The 17,056-nt window shown below is 43.2% G+C and overlaps 2 protein-coding genes across 5 annotated transcripts; one reads left to right on the top strand and one right to left on the bottom strand.

Annotated features, from left to right (window-relative positions):
- The first annotated feature begins 563 nt into the window (after positions 1–563).
- On the top strand, positions 564–6,557 carry LOC119163996 (uncharacterized). Of its 2 annotated transcripts, XM_075870830.1 has the most exons (6): positions 569–828; positions 2,136–2,325; positions 2,486–2,556; positions 3,244–3,587; positions 5,072–5,129; positions 5,356–6,557. In XM_075870830.1, the coding sequence occupies exons 2-6, from the start codon at positions 2,175–2,177 to the stop codon at positions 5,422–5,424; spliced, it is 693 nt and encodes a 230-aa protein (XP_075726945.1). In that variant the 5' UTR covers positions 569–828; positions 2,136–2,174; the 3' UTR covers positions 5,425–6,557. The 2 variants fall into 2 exon arrangements, with proteins under 2 accessions (XP_075726944.1, XP_075726945.1); XM_075870829.1 differs by lacking the exon at positions 5,072–5,129 and having other exon boundaries at positions 564–828.
- On the bottom strand, positions 5,651–15,728 carry LOC119163997 (uncharacterized). 3 transcript variants are annotated; one of them, XM_075870832.1, is made up of 5 exons: positions 15,590–15,728; positions 15,243–15,449; positions 11,682–11,735; positions 11,539–11,614; positions 5,651–5,865 (listed from the first exon to the last, which is right to left on the bottom strand). In XM_075870832.1, the coding sequence occupies exons 2-5, from the start codon at positions 15,435–15,437 to the stop codon at positions 5,720–5,722; spliced, it is 471 nt and encodes a 156-aa protein (XP_075726947.1). In that variant the 5' UTR covers positions 15,438–15,449; positions 15,590–15,728; the 3' UTR covers positions 5,651–5,719. The 3 variants fall into 3 exon arrangements, with proteins under 3 accessions (XP_075726947.1, XP_075726946.1, XP_037271988.2); XM_075870831.1 differs by having other exon boundaries at positions 15,243–15,533; positions 15,590–15,711; XM_037416091.2 differs by having other exon boundaries at positions 15,243–15,692.
- Between the last annotated feature and the right edge of the window lie 1,328 nt (positions 15,729–17,056).

Here is a 17,056-nt window from a genome sequence, read left to right on the forward strand (position 1 = left end):
TCTTATTTAGGTTATGGATTACGTTAAAAATTCACAAGGAGGTTTGTTAGTTTCATAGAGTTTTTCGCAGAAACTCTTTGGTTAGTTTAGTGCAGACCTGCAGGCTTCACACAATAATACGATTGTATAAAACTTTATTCGCAGTTTAGTATAGTGTCATGTTTTCCCGCTTTGTGTTATTGTAGCGCTTACTACCAAACTATTATTGTTTAAGCAAATTGTGTTTTATAAAAAATGAATTTAAAATACAAACTTATGCATAATTCTAAAAAACCAAGTAGCGTTAAATTTAAACTTGTGTGAACGTAGAGCAATGTAAATATACTAGCTTTGAAGAAAAAAATTTGAAAGCGTTCTCTAACAATTTTAAATATTGTTTTTGTTTTGCATAAAAATAATTGCAACTAAATTTTGTTTTAAAGTACATGCTTTTAAAATAATATAAAAACAATCTAGTAAGTAACACTATAAATTTTAAAAAGTATAGTGTTGGTAACTTTTGCAATGTTATTAAGTTGTTTTTGTGGAAACACTGTACCGCGGCGCTGCGGTTTCTTTTGCGCTTGTCGTCTGCTTTGTGCTTTTCGCGCACTGCGACTGTTCTGGCGTTAAAACTGTTATGAGTGCTCTAATGACAAACAACCTAAGTTGATCGAACTTCGTGACCTACATCGGTGTCCTCAGTCAGTCCACATGCGTACCAACGTCAACGAAAGCTTCAAACAACCGTTTTTCACACTCGCGTGGACTGTTACTATGACTACCACAGGGCGCCGCAACTGCTACAGCATCGGTATCACATACACATCGCAGCGCAGTGGTTTTGATGTAAGTACAAGCGTGTCTGTAAAGAGAAATTCGAAGATTGTTCAACTCTGAACTTTCTGTGACAGTTGTATCGCTAAGACGGTTGTATCGCTAAAACATGGCGCACTCAGTACGAGCTCGCGAACTATGCGAGTGTGCAATGCCGCGCACTGTGACAAATTCGACAGCTCGCGTTCAGCTGGGTACAAATTACGACGATGATAACGTGCGCATAAAGCTCGCTTCGCCGAGTTTCTACTAGTGCAGTGATTTCGCCACACCAATTGGCAACAAGAGTTAACATCTATTTCGCTCTGCAAACCTTTACGTCTCGCGTGTCGAAAAATCTGGCGTAGTTTGTATCTACGCGTGGTTGCAAAGTAGTCACAAGCAAGCTTCATGACATTTGTCACGTGCCAAAGTCTAGTGACTAATTACGTCATCACGTACATTACGTCGTCGCTTGGCTAAATGCAGGTCGACACTGGAGTGTTAGCAGCAATTACTGAAATGCAAGCCGCCAGCTGCGAGGTTGGAATTGTACAATGCGTTCTACTAGGACGTTAAAGTATTTCTTGATCTAGTGTCATGTGCGCGCTTCTGCCTGTGCTCTTCTAAGTATTGCATTTTTTTTTTCAACCTGTCGATACACAATTGTCAGATGTTTCTGAATTTTTTTTCAGTCATCAAACATAGTGTTATTAAATATTTGTGTGGTGCCTAAAATTTGCAACAACCAATTTAATTTAATTGAACAATTTTTCACAAATAACGGCTGCATGTGCTGGAGGCAGACGAACGAAACAATGAAATAAATAAAATCTGCATTTATTTTTAAAAACTGCTTCATAAGTGCACACAAAATTATCCCCATTTCCCAAAACATATGTATTTGTTACATATGTCAATATATTTTGGATCGGATAGTGGATTGTGCAGCAATGACAAGACACGTAAATGAAAAACTCTCCTCACGCAGAGCTCCAGTATGCATCTTTTTTCAATGTGACCCGTCATGCAGTATTGCACAACTTAGTATAGGGTGTCAACATATGCACTAGCAAATGGCACATTGCTATTCAATTCAGCTTAACCATAACCGATAAGTGGATACCCGTGTTTTATATAGGGCTCGAATGTCACACTATCTCTTCTGAAGTGTCGCCCTAGACTGTCCACAACTGCCCTAGATACACATGCAGTATGCTCATTGGCTGGAAGTATCACCCGCATCAGACAGTTCCCGCATAACAACCAATGAAAGAAACTCACTCAGTGCTGTGCAACACTGTGCATAACAATTACCAAAGGCTAAACATGTGTTGCAGGCACAACGGTGATTTCGGGGTGGAACAAAGCAGACACGCATGTGGAAACATCAAAATCGGCGGCCTCGCCAAGCCACGGCACATGATGGACTGCGGTCAACTTCCTCTGTTATCAGAGGCGGTAGTTTCGAGCAGCATTTGGCAGCCCGACATATGATGCTACACTGGCTGGCAATCCAGAAAGCCAGTGGTATGTACATGCTCACTAAAGCTCAACAAGAATATTGACTGTGCTTGGGTTGCTCCTAGACAGAACCATTAATTATCACAATGCTGACCACAGCATTTTTAACCAGAACATGAAGTTTCACAAAGTTCCTTCTGTAATACATGACTCATCCTTCTCGCAGCTGCTGTGGACACAGGTCGGCAATGCCCTCGACCTAATGAGCATGTGAAGCAGGCCGCACATAAAGCACAGGCAAGTGCTTGTAACGTCATGCATCCTTCATTTTGTATGGCATGCATGAGGCGTGCACAATCTATTCTTGGCAGTATTTTTATGACTGTGTAACCTCTTCTCATTTATCATGGCGTGGATGCGTTGATATAAAAGTTGACTGACACAATGTGTAGATAATCTTCATTCACATGTACGCGGCCAGCTTCTGTGATACTACCACTCTCAACAATCCCTAGCACTGATGTCGCAATATACAAAGTAGGTATTAGAAAAACAGACATCAGAGGAGCATGGGACAGTTGCAATTGATGGCCTCCCCTTGGCACACAGCTCCATCATTATTTCAATATATGTTAGCCACAGCAATATGCCCACTTTCTTTAACAGGTTATTAAGAGAAGGACTATTGCTATCGCAGTGCATTGCTATAGCAGCGCTTTGTGCAACAAATACAAGCATAACATCACTATGTTTATAGTAAGTTCATCATCTTGCAGCAAGTTTTCTTCAGCATGAAACAGATAGGATGGAAGACCAAGGAACAAAGAGGCAATGCTCACATTTGTTCTTTTAACTGAATGATTGTCTCTTCGTATTTTGGTCTTTCGTCTTGTCTGTTTCACACATACTAGCTTCAAAAACATATTCAGACCGGCTACATTGTGTTTGCATGACATACCCAAGAAAGCACTATATAATGCACAGGCCCACGAGTGGAAGGGTGGAAAGCAGTCCAGCGCCACCGCTGCAGTGGTAGTGGCCAAACTGTCAAACCTGCTCAGCCGCTGCCATCCTGTCGGCATGGCACCTGCTACAGGAGGCCGATCAAGTGCCGCACAACTGGCACAGTCACGTCTGGCGCAAATGCCGTGGTGCTATCAAGCTCCTCTGCGACATGCAGAACGAACTAGCGCAGAGACAACACAGAACGATCAGCCGAACCTCAAAGAAGAAGACCACAGTAGCACATTGGACAGCAGCACTCCATACCTGAACTTCTTGGCACGACTAACTGAACACCTTGTCCACCAGCCTGACCTCTCGGATGAGTAAGTTTGAGCATGCGTAACTGCATCAGAAACATGATGAACTCAGCACGATGGCCCCAGTGAAGATCACATGTCAGTGTGTGCTCAGCTCAGTCATCATTGTCAAGCAGCACATTCGGAAAAAATGTGTTTGTGCAAACGTGAACGATGAGGACATACACAGATGCCTTACTGCAACTGCTGGTTTATTTCTCAAAGGCAGACTTCTTATCGTGCATGTTTTCATGCATTTGCTCACCAAAAGAAAAAAAAAGCCCTTAATGAGAAGGGCATCCGACTTGAATCCTGGTGTCAAATCACAAACAGATGGAAAATTCATGAACGTGGAGTGTCATTAGTGCCGACATTTCGACAAGTTCCGCTTGTCAAAATGGCAATGCCCCTTGATCACAAGTCTTTCAGCAAGTCCATCAGTACCGTGAGACTGAACAATCAATCATTCATAAAATTTTTCAACTTGAAGCAAAAAAGGGTGGAGCAACCATTAAATGCTACTTAGTCAAACAGCCTAACAAGGCAACTCTCTAATAGTCACATAACTACTGAAGGTAGATCAAGAAATAAGCATGCTTGCACTTAGCTAAGTCACTAATGACTTGAACGAGTATAACAGGCCCATAAGCACCATACGGACGCAGGGTACAACTAGACAAATCCAACAAGATGCTCCTTCTGTGAGTCTATGTAAAATCTGTGCTGTTTTTGTCTTATAATGGCTCAGCCATGCAATGTTATTTGTCTAACTCATGGAAATTTCATTCAGCATATCTGTGTCTATACACTAAATGTGTAAGCATGCACGTGCATCCACACTTAGTGTTGGTGAAATTAGGAATATTTTAGTTCTGTACGAGTGCAGGACCTTCACATGTGTGTCTGCCCAGTGAAATCTAGCCTTGTTAAGTACAGTTACATCCGACTCAAAAAACACCAATATCCCTTATTTGTTTTTAACACATATTTGCTGCATGAAATATCTCAGTGAGGAACATCTTAGATCTACTTCCTTATTGTTAACAACTTATATCCTTGTTCATTACGTGAAGATTTAGATATATGCTGTTTCATGCAGAGCGTGCATTCTTTTTTGCATGTTTGGGTGAGCAGCTGTGCTAAGAGACACGTCCGCCCTGATGGTTATGGCGCTTTACTGCTGACCCACACATCATGGCATCAAAACCTGGCCACGGTGGCCGCATTTTTGATAGACACATAAATGCCTAAAACCTGTATGTCAAAGTCAGACACAGTCAGTGCAATGGGAAGTGACTCAGTTCATTGAAACCAAGTTGTGCTTATGCAAAACCAGTGCAAAATAGCCAATTACGTTCAAGCAGATGATGTTCATGCTCCGTCAACTGGACATAAAGGCTGTCACCTTTACTTATTTCAAGTACTTTACAAATTAATTCTATTAGCAGCAGCATTTCAGCGCTGTCAAGGGGCCTTTCATTTTAGGCAGTACGTACTGGCCATCTATGCAGAGCCCTCCATGGTGCCTGTGAGAAGTACATTGCCACAGAAGCGAATGGACTTGACCAGGTGAGTTACATGCTATAAAAATAACCCGTTGAAGCATGTACAATGTTATGCCACCACAACAAGCAGCAAGTGCAGCTACCGTAGCTATGTACACCAACTGCAGTAAATTTCATACATCTCGTGCCTGTGCTAAAGTGTCATAATTCATGAGATGCACTCTCGTGTGTTGCCCCCCCCCAAGTCCAGTCATCCTCTATAATAAGTGGTGCGGCACCTGTTTGCGCAGGATGTCCTGTGGAACCTGGTGCGGGAACTGTTTTCAGAACTGTACCACTCGAAGTACCCAGCATGCTGAGACATCAAGAGCAAAGCCACATGGGTCAGCGAGAAGTTTGACACCAGTGCTTGACTGCGCAAGACATTACAATTATTACCTGCGGTTAGCTGGAAAGTTCCGGCATGCTAGTTCAAAGTCGGGAACGTTGTTCAGTCAGAAGTGAGTCCTCTTCAAGAAACTTTTCTGAAAGTTCTCCATCAGAAGCACTGTGTGTCTCAAAGCCTGAAGGTGGCACTGTGGAGACTTCTGTTACAAAGAGCAATATGTTTATTCCTTGAGACTAGTGTCAGAGTTATCATACTGCGCTGTGGAGCTACGATTGTTGTGCTTCCAGGCCTTTCAACTTGCGGTAGAGGCACTGCTTCCATTCCTCTTCGGGCACGTCTTTGGCCCAAGGAGGCAGGTGAGAGCTGGGCAGTTCAAACCCTGCCATGGCGGCTTGGATGGCTTGAATTTGTGCTGCATAGGAACCCGAATCAAAATTTATTTTCAGCGTATTCATTCATTCATTAAAGTATCCCATGGGTTCCACATGAGAACACTGTGTGAGGGAGCGGTAAATTTTTGTTTTACAGAAAGTCAGCAAAGCAAAAGAAAAGTGAAAAACAAGTATTATTACATCTTAAAGTCCTGGCTGTATGAACTTGAAACGGCAAATGAATACACCACACAATGCCATTGGTAACACATAAACATAAAATACAACTGATCAATTTTTGATTGAATGAAAGCTAAAAAGTAAATGGGGATCAAACGTTACACAACAGTTAGAACGACGTCCACAGATTAAGGATCAAAATGAGCCACACAACATAGATAGGTACACAATTATAGAGCAAAGCAGTGGTGCTGCCACATGGCTTTGGCATAGAGGCTAAGCCAGCTTACGAAAAAAAAAAGGAGTGAGTTTCTTTGTCTTTGGCGGCTGGAGTGAACGAACGCTTCCCACGGTGGGTCTATTGAGACAGTGCTGGGGGTCACTCCTTAGGATTCATTATGGTCAGTCAACTGTCGAAGACGTTGCATTCACGGTACCTTGTTGTTATTGTTTGCTTGTGTGTGTTATTGAAATTATTAGATTTGGCTGGCGATACCGTCATTTGCAAAAGTAGTTGAATAAATGTACACGACGTTGGGTTTGCCCAACCGCATCTGCTGCCTTCGTGAGCTCAAGAGTGGCACTGTTCCAGATCCCACAGGGTGCAAGTAATTTCACTGAGCCAAAATTGCCTAAATACAGGACATGTGCCAGTGACTCAATGCAGCCAATATTTCATCCCGGAATTTCGAACCTTGACCTTCACTTTCTCATTCAGCGATCAACCAAATGTGGTAAATTATCACAATTACAGTTACCATAAAAGGGCATTTCGACGACATACTGTTTCTCTTTTGTATACACTCTTTCGATTATTGACACATTGAGGCTTCTTCACAACCGATATGCCAAGCGCACAATGCACAGTGAAATTCTAGCAGCCTTCAGTTAGCACACCATATATCAGCCATTCGGAGTGATATTGAAAAAACATGACTGATTACATATATAGGAATCGATACAACAAGAAAGTAAAACGTGTCTTTACAGAGGTTGTGGAGCATTCACTGTGCATTGTTTGAGCAGCAGTAACAAATTTCGAAGTGACGTTAAGAACAGCAAGCAGCTCGAAACTTTCAGCACACACCTAAAGCAGAAAGCATGCACGAAATAAGCATACACAGGACGAGTGCGAACTTACAACTGTCACAGCTCGACACTTAAAGCACGCTGTTCAAACAAAAAGAAAGACATGAAACGAACGCACAAGTATACACGGGATGAGTGCTAACAACTGTCACACTTCTTTCTGCATCGTGTGTCAGCAGCGCGCTTCTTTCGTAAACGCAGCCGCGGCAGTGTGCAAAGTGACCTTCGTCCTCTCCCGAACTACGATTCTGATAAGTGCACGCGCAGAAGAAACCGCACTCCGTGGAGGCAGCACTTCGTGAAGGTGATGACCTTTAGAGCGTGCCAAATGCAAGCACGTCTTGCCATCTTGCCACTGATAACGAAAACGTGCTAAAGTTTCAAAGTACTGAGAACCTCCAAACAGTGTGGGGTGTATAAATGGCATGCCGTTAGCATTCCCGCCAACGCAAGCTTTGTGCCGTAGTGGTTAGCACTGTGCGCCGAGAATAGAGAGGTTGTTAGTTCGATTCCGCGTGACATACGCTTGCCTCGTAGTTTTTTTTCTTTGAAATATCTTGAAATATATCTATTTTTCAATGTCACTACCGTGACAGAAGTACGTCAGTGGAACCGTGGTGAACCCCGACACAAATCACTTTCGGGTTAAAAAGAAATTATTAACTCATTACGTATAGCAAGAAATGACAAAACTTTCAATTTTCTGTTACTCCTCAGATATTCAGCACAAAGGCAGCTATTTTTCTCCTATGCAAGTATTCAACACAGTAAGGTTTCCGAGTTTTTTCAAAATGCCAACTAAAATCACCCTAAACCAGGATAGCCAACATCCTACTTGACTTTAACAAAGAAAGATGAAGCAAAGCAGGCCATGTAATGTGCAGGGCAGATAACAGCAACTACAGTCGGTGACAACCTAAGAATAAATATAGGCTCCACCCAAGAGGCCTGATTGCCCTTGTTTTCCATGCCTCCGCGCTACAAAGGAAGTAATTTTCAAAGAGTGGCCATTGTTTTCATGCATGCAATCATTACCTTTACAATACTTAATTGGTGTTGAAATACAGAATCTGAAGCACGATAAATAAACATGAGAAGGCGCGGACTTCCACGTTAGCTTAGCAATTTATCTTGTTAAGAGGTTTATTGGCATACACTTTGCGATGATTCACGACAGCGACAGTCAATGCGGGGACCGACTCTCTGCACGAGCTGTTTTTCTTCTTATGAAAAGGGAGACCCACTAGAAGGCGCTGGAGAGGACGACCGACTGTTCAAAGGCTGGGCTCACCCCCACTGGGCTCACCTCGGAGTCCACGAAGAAGCAATACACATCTATCGAAGGCGATGTTTCTGCACAGTACCTATGGTTGTACTAAACAAATAATTCCACATTTAACATAATGTTCAAAATTAAGAAATTGTTATATTGCAGTTTCAAAAAAAAAAAACAGGGGCAATAATCACATTTCATTGGGTTGTTTGCAATTTTTTTACGAAACGTTCACTGCCAGGTTTCTTTGATGTCTTCTGTAACTATGGCAAATATGACTCAAAGCGAAGAATGAAGAAGCGATCTGAGATTGACTTCACGAATTTCGGCTATTGTGCTGCCTTAAATGCCAAATATGCATTTCGCGTCACTGTGCTTGTCATCATGTTTGAGGTAAACGTCAATGTTGCATTCGGCGTCTTGTTTCATCGAAACAAAAGCGCATAGCAGACATTGTGCTTAACAGTGGGGATTATTGCATACATTGTCGTTAAGCTAATGTCCAAGGCAATGAACGCTGCTAAAGTGGCGAAGACTAAAAACTGTAGGTGAAGGTTTTTTTTTTTTTCTTCAACAACCTCCATTACATCATGTTGCCATCACCCCATCAGCCTTTGAATATTAAACTTTTTCAAAGCAGGGCCCAGTTTTGCTGCAACAGGGACCACTTCCTTCAATGAATGAGTCTGTGCGAAGGTGTTGATTGATATGTGGGTTTAACGTCCCAAAACCACTATATGATTATGAGAGACGCCGTAGTGGAGGGTTCCGAAAATTTCGACCACCTGGGGTTCTTTAACGTGCACTCAAATCTGAGCACACGGGCCTACAACATTTCCGCCTCCATCGGAAATGCAGCCGCCGCAACCGGGATTTGATCCCGCGACCTGCGGGTCAGTAGCCGAGTACCTTAGCCACTAGACCACCGCGGCGGGGCGTGTGCGAAGGTGTGTCTGTGTAGACAAGGGGGTTTTATCTCTCCGGGGAATGCGAGTGAATATCGTGGCAGACTTTGCTTTCACAGGAAAGAGCAATGCATCCCCCCTTTTCTTTTATGAGACTCTAAGTTGATATAAACAAGTTATCTCTGTGCATAATACATGCATAAAATACAGACAGAATAAAAAATATAATGAAAGTAAGACTTCCTAATATAATATTGTTAAGGATGATACAATAACTTAAAAAACCAAATGTTTCTCTCTTTTTCGCTCAACAATAGTTTTAGCAGCGTTGCTTCAGTGACGATCACGATCGATTTAACTGATCGTGATCGCTGCGTCGATAACTATCGATGATGCGATATTACATAGCTCGTGTCATTTCCCTGTTTGAAGAACCTCGCACGGCGTTTTTCATGCAAGGCATTCCTACTTCGAGTGTGAGACTAGCACTTATGCAACGGACACTTCAATCTCGCACGTAATTATGAGCCAATGCAATAGACTCCATTAAAATGACGCAGCTTTGCCAATTGGCATACGTCAAAGTAATTACACACAGACACTATGACCACAATTCGCTTTTTAACGCATACACCGATGCACATTTTCCCCACCCGGTTTGCTTACTTTCGTACTGTGTGACGCTCGCAGGTCCTCTCGGTTGCTTTTTTTCACGCACCTTGCCCGCAATTACAACACTCATATGGGTGGCATAACACAGCACATATCACAAACTATCACCAAGATTCTCACGTTGCGACACCCAAGTAACACACTCACACACGCACATGCGGTAACACTGATGCCACACCTTTTGCGGAAGGTAAATCACAGACACGCACATTCAGACTTCACCTTCACCTTAGTGCACACAAATGAGCACGACGACAACCATCGAGTAGTCATCCTAGCGACGCAGAAAATAGACGCTGTGTTGCTGCTTCACGCTGCCGAACCGACGGAACGCAGTGAAGCTATGCCGCTTCAGCGCACTTGAAATGCTGCAATATCATAAACGCCAGCACTGAATGACAGCCGACGACGATGATGCTGAGGGCGAGTGGATGAAATAGCTTCAAAGAAGACACCACAGAAAACCAAATGGACGCCCGACGGTCTCGGTGCAGTGACACATCGTCTCTCATCGCGAACGGCGCCATGCTGAATTTGTCATTGGTTCATCGTGACCCTTACATCATAGTAATGAGCAGCCGCAGTTGGACGCGCATATTACAAATGAACAGTGGTACACTTTACTTTTTGTTCTTAGTTTGTCACCAACTATAGGCACAAAGGGATGACAGGTGTAGCTGGGGACGTCAGCGGTGGGTTAGGTGGCGTGATGAAATTAATGGGTCTGCATGCATACATCAAATAGAACCAGCTAGTGCAACACAAGGTAAATTGGAGATCAAAGGAAGAGGCCTTTGTCCTGCAAGACAGTGATGATAATGGTGCTGATGTAATGTTGAGAAGGGTTAGGTTGAGATGTAGGAAAGAGAAAAGAAGAGGAGACAAAGTAAAGCATATCTACGTAGAGTACAGCAAGTGTGCGAGGAAGTCACCTGAAAGTGAGGAAAAGTGATGTGAGGGTGAGGAAGAAAGAAAAAAAAAAGGATCGAGTATAGCATAGCCATGTATAGTATAGCAAGGGTGCAAAAAGTGAATTGAAAGTGAGAAGAGGAAGGAAGAGGGCAGAGTATAGAATAGTCATGTATAGTATTGCATAGCAGTGGGGTGTGAAAGGGAATTGAGGGCAAGAAATGAAAACGGGAGAGCCTAAAGCATTGCATAGACATGTATAGTATATCGAAGGTGCAGGAAAGTGATTTGAAAGTGAGGAGTGATGTGAGGGTGAGGAAGAAAAGAGGGGAAGCAAAACAGCCATGTGTAGTATAGCAACAGTGCATGAAAGAGAATTGAGGGTGAGAAGTGAAAATGGGAGAGGATAAGGCATTATAGTTTAGCAAGGGTGCAGGAAAGAATTTAAAGTCAGCAAGGAAGAGGGTAGAGCATAGAAAAGTCATGTATAGTATGGTATATCAATGATGCTGGAAAGGGAATTGAGAGCAGTGTGAGGTTGAGAAATGAAGGTGGGAAGGGGTAAAGCATAGCATAGCCATGTATATAATGGGTGTGGAAGAGGGTATAAGAGTGATGCAAGAGTGAGGAAGGAAGAGGGTAATGTTTTCATGAGCCATGTATAGTATGGTATACCAACTACTGACCTTGTCCTAAAGGTTCCACTCGCCGGGGCTCTGCAGGCCGCAGCATCTCCTCTGTTGGCCGCCACTCGCTGGGAGCCTACCACAATACAACATGCTTTTTTGCAGGAGCATCCAATGTCACAGAGCCACTAAGTCAAGCTTACCTCGGGTAGAGCCATAAACCCTGGAGAGGCCTCTTGCTCCTCCTCAGGTTCCTCCTAAGAAACACAAACATAGCAGCTCCACAAGGGTGCTCAAAATGTTGAGCAAAGAATGAATTGTGAAGCAGAGCCGTAACTAAGGGCGAGTTGCAAGGGTTCTGCCATCCCCCGAAGTGTCTTCATGCTTTAGCTTTTCCGGTGACACTGAAGTAAGTAGTTACATATTTTTACATCGACCACCAGTGGCTGAAGCTAGCCGTTCTGTACATAAATACCACAACCCCCGAAAAAATTCCTGGGCACAGCCCTGGCGTGAAGGTATGAGAAGCAGCGACAAATACATAGAAAACAACAATTGTTTCAAGAATTCATCAACTAGCCCTGAAGCCTGGTAAAAAAACACAACCTGCGGATAGCAGATGCTGCTATGAACAACTCAGCCGAATCTTGCACTTGTGCACAGAGAACAAAGTTTAGAAGCACAGCTTGAAGGTGGCATTTTCTCAGGTGCCCTCTCTTCACAGAGACGCTTCTGCTCTATCTCTTCAGAAATGCACACCGTTGCTGTTTGATGAAAAACAGACAGCATGTTATTTATTGGCCAACAGCCAATAGAAATCAAAAGTGGAGTTTGTATCAGATGTGCATATTGCCACGGGATGCCACCAAGGGCCAATGCTACACAGTAGTCACACTTGCATGTGGAACTCCAATGAAAGTGAGCAATCTCATTTCATTATGCATTGCTGTAACTGATTTTACATGCCCTGATGTAACTTCTTTCCCCCTGCCATCCCTCCCTGCGTAGTCTCCAGTGCACTCGTCAGGACGAGAGAAACCACTTAAAACTGCGCTTGTTCTTGACGAATTCAATAAACTTTTGAGGCAATTGATTTGTCAGGCATGATTTGATATGTGGGGTTTAATGTTCCAAAACCACTATATGATTATGGAGACGCGGTAGTGGAGGGCTTCGGAAATTTCGACCACCTGAGGTTCTTTAACGTGCACCCAAATCTGAGCATACAAGCCTACAGCATTTCCGCCTCCATCGGAAATGCAGTCGCCGCAGATTTGTGAGGCCAACTTTGATGCTGGTGTCATTTGACGATTACTGGGCACAGTGGCTCAGGACCCTTTTAAAAGAAGACAAAGTTCTAGCTGCATGTTCTGAAGCTTAGAACAAAAGCGATACCAAATAATTAAAATCTAAAGTAGCCTGCAATACTTGGCTGTAGAAGCTTTTTATGTACAGACAAGAAACAAAACACTGCGCTTAATGTAAAAAAGTTTTTTGAGGAAATGATAACTCGCAAACCTGTCACAAACTTAGTGCATGAAAAACATTACGTAACGTGTAACATAGATTTCATGGTAGAAGTTAAAGATAATTAACATTTAGAATATATGGGTATATCCCAAGTCGATACCAGCCGAATTTCAGTCAGAAGTAAAACGTCAGATGTCATCTTCTTTCTTCAGCCCATGCGTTACGACCAAGTGCTGTTTACAACTATAAAACGTGTCTAACTAATGCGACCTGATGTTGTGAATAGACAGCACTTGAATAAAACCATTTATAAAACTGTGCTTATACACAATAAAGCTCATATGCCTTCCAATTGACACTATGTGACTGACACCATGTGACTAATTGCGAATATAATAAGATTCAGTTAATGACGAAAAAATAGGTATCACATTACCCAAATTGATGGCACATGGATTGAAGTTTATGACCAAATAGCAGTTGCATATGACAGGTACTGAACAGTAAATCAGACCTTGTTATAATGAACACCAAAAGAGGAAATATCGGGGATAGTGAACTAAATAAGAATGTTGGTCAGTCACACTTAATTTTTGCAAGTTAAAAAAAACGCCGACCAAGGTAAAATACACAAAAATTAAAAAGACGTTTCGGCTCCCCACACGGGAGCCGTGTTAACAAGACTGTGAACAAGGTTCCCGTGTGGGGAGCCGAAATGTCTTTCATTTTTGTGTATTTTACCTTGGTCGGCGTTTTTGTTACTTTGCACTATGTTGGTCCCCGACCAGACGGGATTCCGTCGAACTCTTGACTACACATCATACAGCGAAAGCTGTTACGAGATCACAACTCGGGTCTCGAGCAGCGCCGTAGTTGTTCGCTGCCGCCGCCACTGGTGCCCGTAACCACTATCGCGAAATTAGACAAAAAAAAAACCTAGTACCAATGACACAGTGGGGCTCGAAGCCGGGTCCGCTGGGTGCCAGCCCAGTATTCTACCACTGAGCCAAGCCAGTGCTTGGGACTTGTTGGCAGACTTGCCTTATGCAGGCTTGATGTCAAGTAAGCAATCGCGTTAATACGACATATAAAGCGTTCTAAAACAGCAAAAGAACAAGCAGTCGACACCCTATGCGAGTAGCGTAACGAGTGGGTCGTCCAATGCTCCAACCCATTACAAAAGCTTGTTTTGGTTCAGCTATAAACTGTGGTGCATACCCACTTCAGGCATAATTCCTCATCATCATCAGCCATTGCATGAGCAATTGGCACAAAATTCCTCACAATAGTTTAGTGGATACCACGCTTCTCAGAAAAATGACGAAAAATAGCATATCGAATGTATAGTATAGTGTATAGTATAGTGTATGTATAGTATAGTGTAGGCCGGCCTACTACCCAAACATTTTTATTAATGCCACAGTGGGCATCAAGCAAGTGTGCTTGCAGCAGTTACCCAATGAGTGTTTAGAAAAAGCTCTGAAAGGCCACTATTCTAGCTTTTGCTGTGACTGTGCTGCGTCTTCCGCACAGGCCTGGCATTTTTTAGGTTCTTCTATGACATTCATAACCTTCGTGAAGAAACTGAATGCGAAAGACTGTATGATATCGGCTATAAGGCAGAAATATTTGCGCCTCACAAGGCTCAAACCTTGAAAGGTAGCATAAATAGCCAAATAAATACTCAAGGCCATTTCACAACCAGATTCGTTTCATGTGTTTATAAGATTAATAGTTTAAGAATGTGTTTAGAAAGTTGCGGAACTTTTGTCAAAGGAACATAGCTCTGCTGTAATGTCCTGGCTGGCTTAATTCTTTGAAGTGCCGCTGGCAGACAGGTAAGGATTACCTCCACATCTATACTAGATTTAAAGCAAAAAATAATGCATTTTGTGTGCGTGTTTGCTTTTCGCACGAGCCAGTTTGTTAGAGGCGTGTTACATCTTTACTGTTACAACGAACATCGGATACAACGAACTAATTAATAGTGCTGATGCTCGACTGTATGTCAAGCTTGCTGAAGAAACATTTGGAGTTAGTGTATATATACACAATGTTGATAATTGCAGCACACCGGGCCTTCGTCAAAATTGAAACTGCGTTTTCATGCGCGATATAAAATGATTAAAGTGTTGCAAGCATCTAGAAGTCCAGCTCATTGGGTATGCTCTTGTACGCGGCTGACTTCCATACTAAAATGGCTGTACAATGCGTTCACAATTCCCCAACATACAGAAAAAAAAAAAATGAGCCTCATCTTCTCGCTGCAGTAGAAGTAAACCTGGCATGTTTACCGTGTCGCTCGCCTGATCCGGGTCTTGAGGGAGCAGCTGGTAGCCGCCCAAGTCGACGCCGTCCCCGTCACCGAACTCAGAGTCCGAATCAGACGAGCCTTGTTGGCCGACAAGGTATGCTGGCACAGCAGACAGTCCACCACCGTCGTCACCCGAGTTGTCCGGCTCCGGCAGGTCGTTGTTCGGGAGAACCATTGTGTAGTGTCACTATAATGTAGTTTCAGTACAGGTTTGGTTTCGACTGACGAAAATCTCGTAGCTGTGCGCCCACAGGTACGTCGCTACCACAACCTGCGCGAGATGCTACTGTGGTGCGTTATGCATCACATAAGTATGTATGTACTTACATTCATATGTATGCCAGCGGGTTATTTCAATACGAATGACTACATGCCATATCCCGCCCCTCCACCGCTCAATTTCACCAAAGCTACAGTGTACTAGAAGGGAGCAGTGGAGTGAACGAGGCGGCCGCGCCGCATCTCGGCTGATTCTCCGGCGAGTGACAGTAGTGGCGGCGCTGTAGTTTCATGGTACTGAAGATCGCGTTAGCGTTTGCTTTGAGAGCGCGTGCGCCCGAGCCTGCGAAAGCGTGTAATTGCTCGTTTTCAGCGCGTTTAATGCGGTTCTGAGCCTTTAAAAGTAGATGCACCTGTTACGCGCCATGGTGCACGAGTAAGTATGCAGGCACGCCGAAATTGCGTCGATACATTTACCGTTTCAAGAGACTGCCGACACAGAAAAAAAAAAAAATGTCAATCGAAATTTGCACGGATCCGCCTAGCACCTTACTCAATCAGCGCTTTGAGCTGCGTTACATCATAGGTGGCTACTGGCGAAATACAAAGAGAGGAGAAGTATCAAAACCTATGATTAAATCATACGCTCGTTTTGTCAGCAGTCTCTACGATATCCAGAGCACAGTGTTCCTCATATGAGCCTACATGCGCTCGATTGTTTCACGAGAAACCCGAGCATAAGTAACGTTGTCACAACATTAACTAGTGACGACTCTTTTTTATCATGCCAGTTTTGTAGAAGATAATAATTATTGCTTTCCGAAAGGACTATTACATATTAAACTTCTTAAAAGCAACATTCAAACATATAAAACAGTGCAAATTGTATATATATATATATATATAGCCCGTCTTTTAATCTGCGTAAATTCATTGTAACCACTTCTCATGTTGTAACGACAGCTTAAATTGTGCTGCTTTTCAATCATTCTATTGGCATAACGCCATTGCAAGCGAGCAAGTTTAAGACGATGTTTTGTATTATAAGCGTAGTTCTATTATTAAGTGGTGTCAATATATATATATATATATATATATATATATATATATATATATATATATATTGTGAGACGACGTCAGGTACGAAGGAGCGACCGTTTTATTGTCAACCCAGACGCGCGAGCCAGCAACCGAACAAGCAGCGAGCCGCTACGATGATGATGATCACGGTGCTTTGTATGCGCAGGTGAAAGTGAAAATGATAAGCAACACAATCAGCGCTCACACTATTTCCCCCCTACACGAAAGCGGTCTGCAAGACGTTCATTTAGTAAGTGTATGAGCGCTGGATATAAGGTTTCAGGCGAGACACATGGACGATCTCGGTCCCGCGACGACGGCGATCAGAAGCCGAAGTAACCGGCGCGACGCGATAATTTACGGCCGATGTTCGTTCAAGCACGGTGTAAGGACCCAGGTATCTGTGAATGAATTTTTCACAGAGGCCGGGTGTGCGAAAAGGTGTCCAGAGGAGCACTTCGTCGCCTGGGTAGAATGACACAACTCGACGTGTCG

This window comes from Rhipicephalus microplus, chromosome 8 (genome assembly GCF_043290135.1).
Source record: "Rhipicephalus microplus isolate Deutch F79 chromosome 8, USDA_Rmic, whole genome shotgun sequence".
Classification (NCBI taxonomy): Eukaryota; Metazoa; Arthropoda; class Arachnida; order Ixodida; family Ixodidae; genus Rhipicephalus; species Rhipicephalus microplus.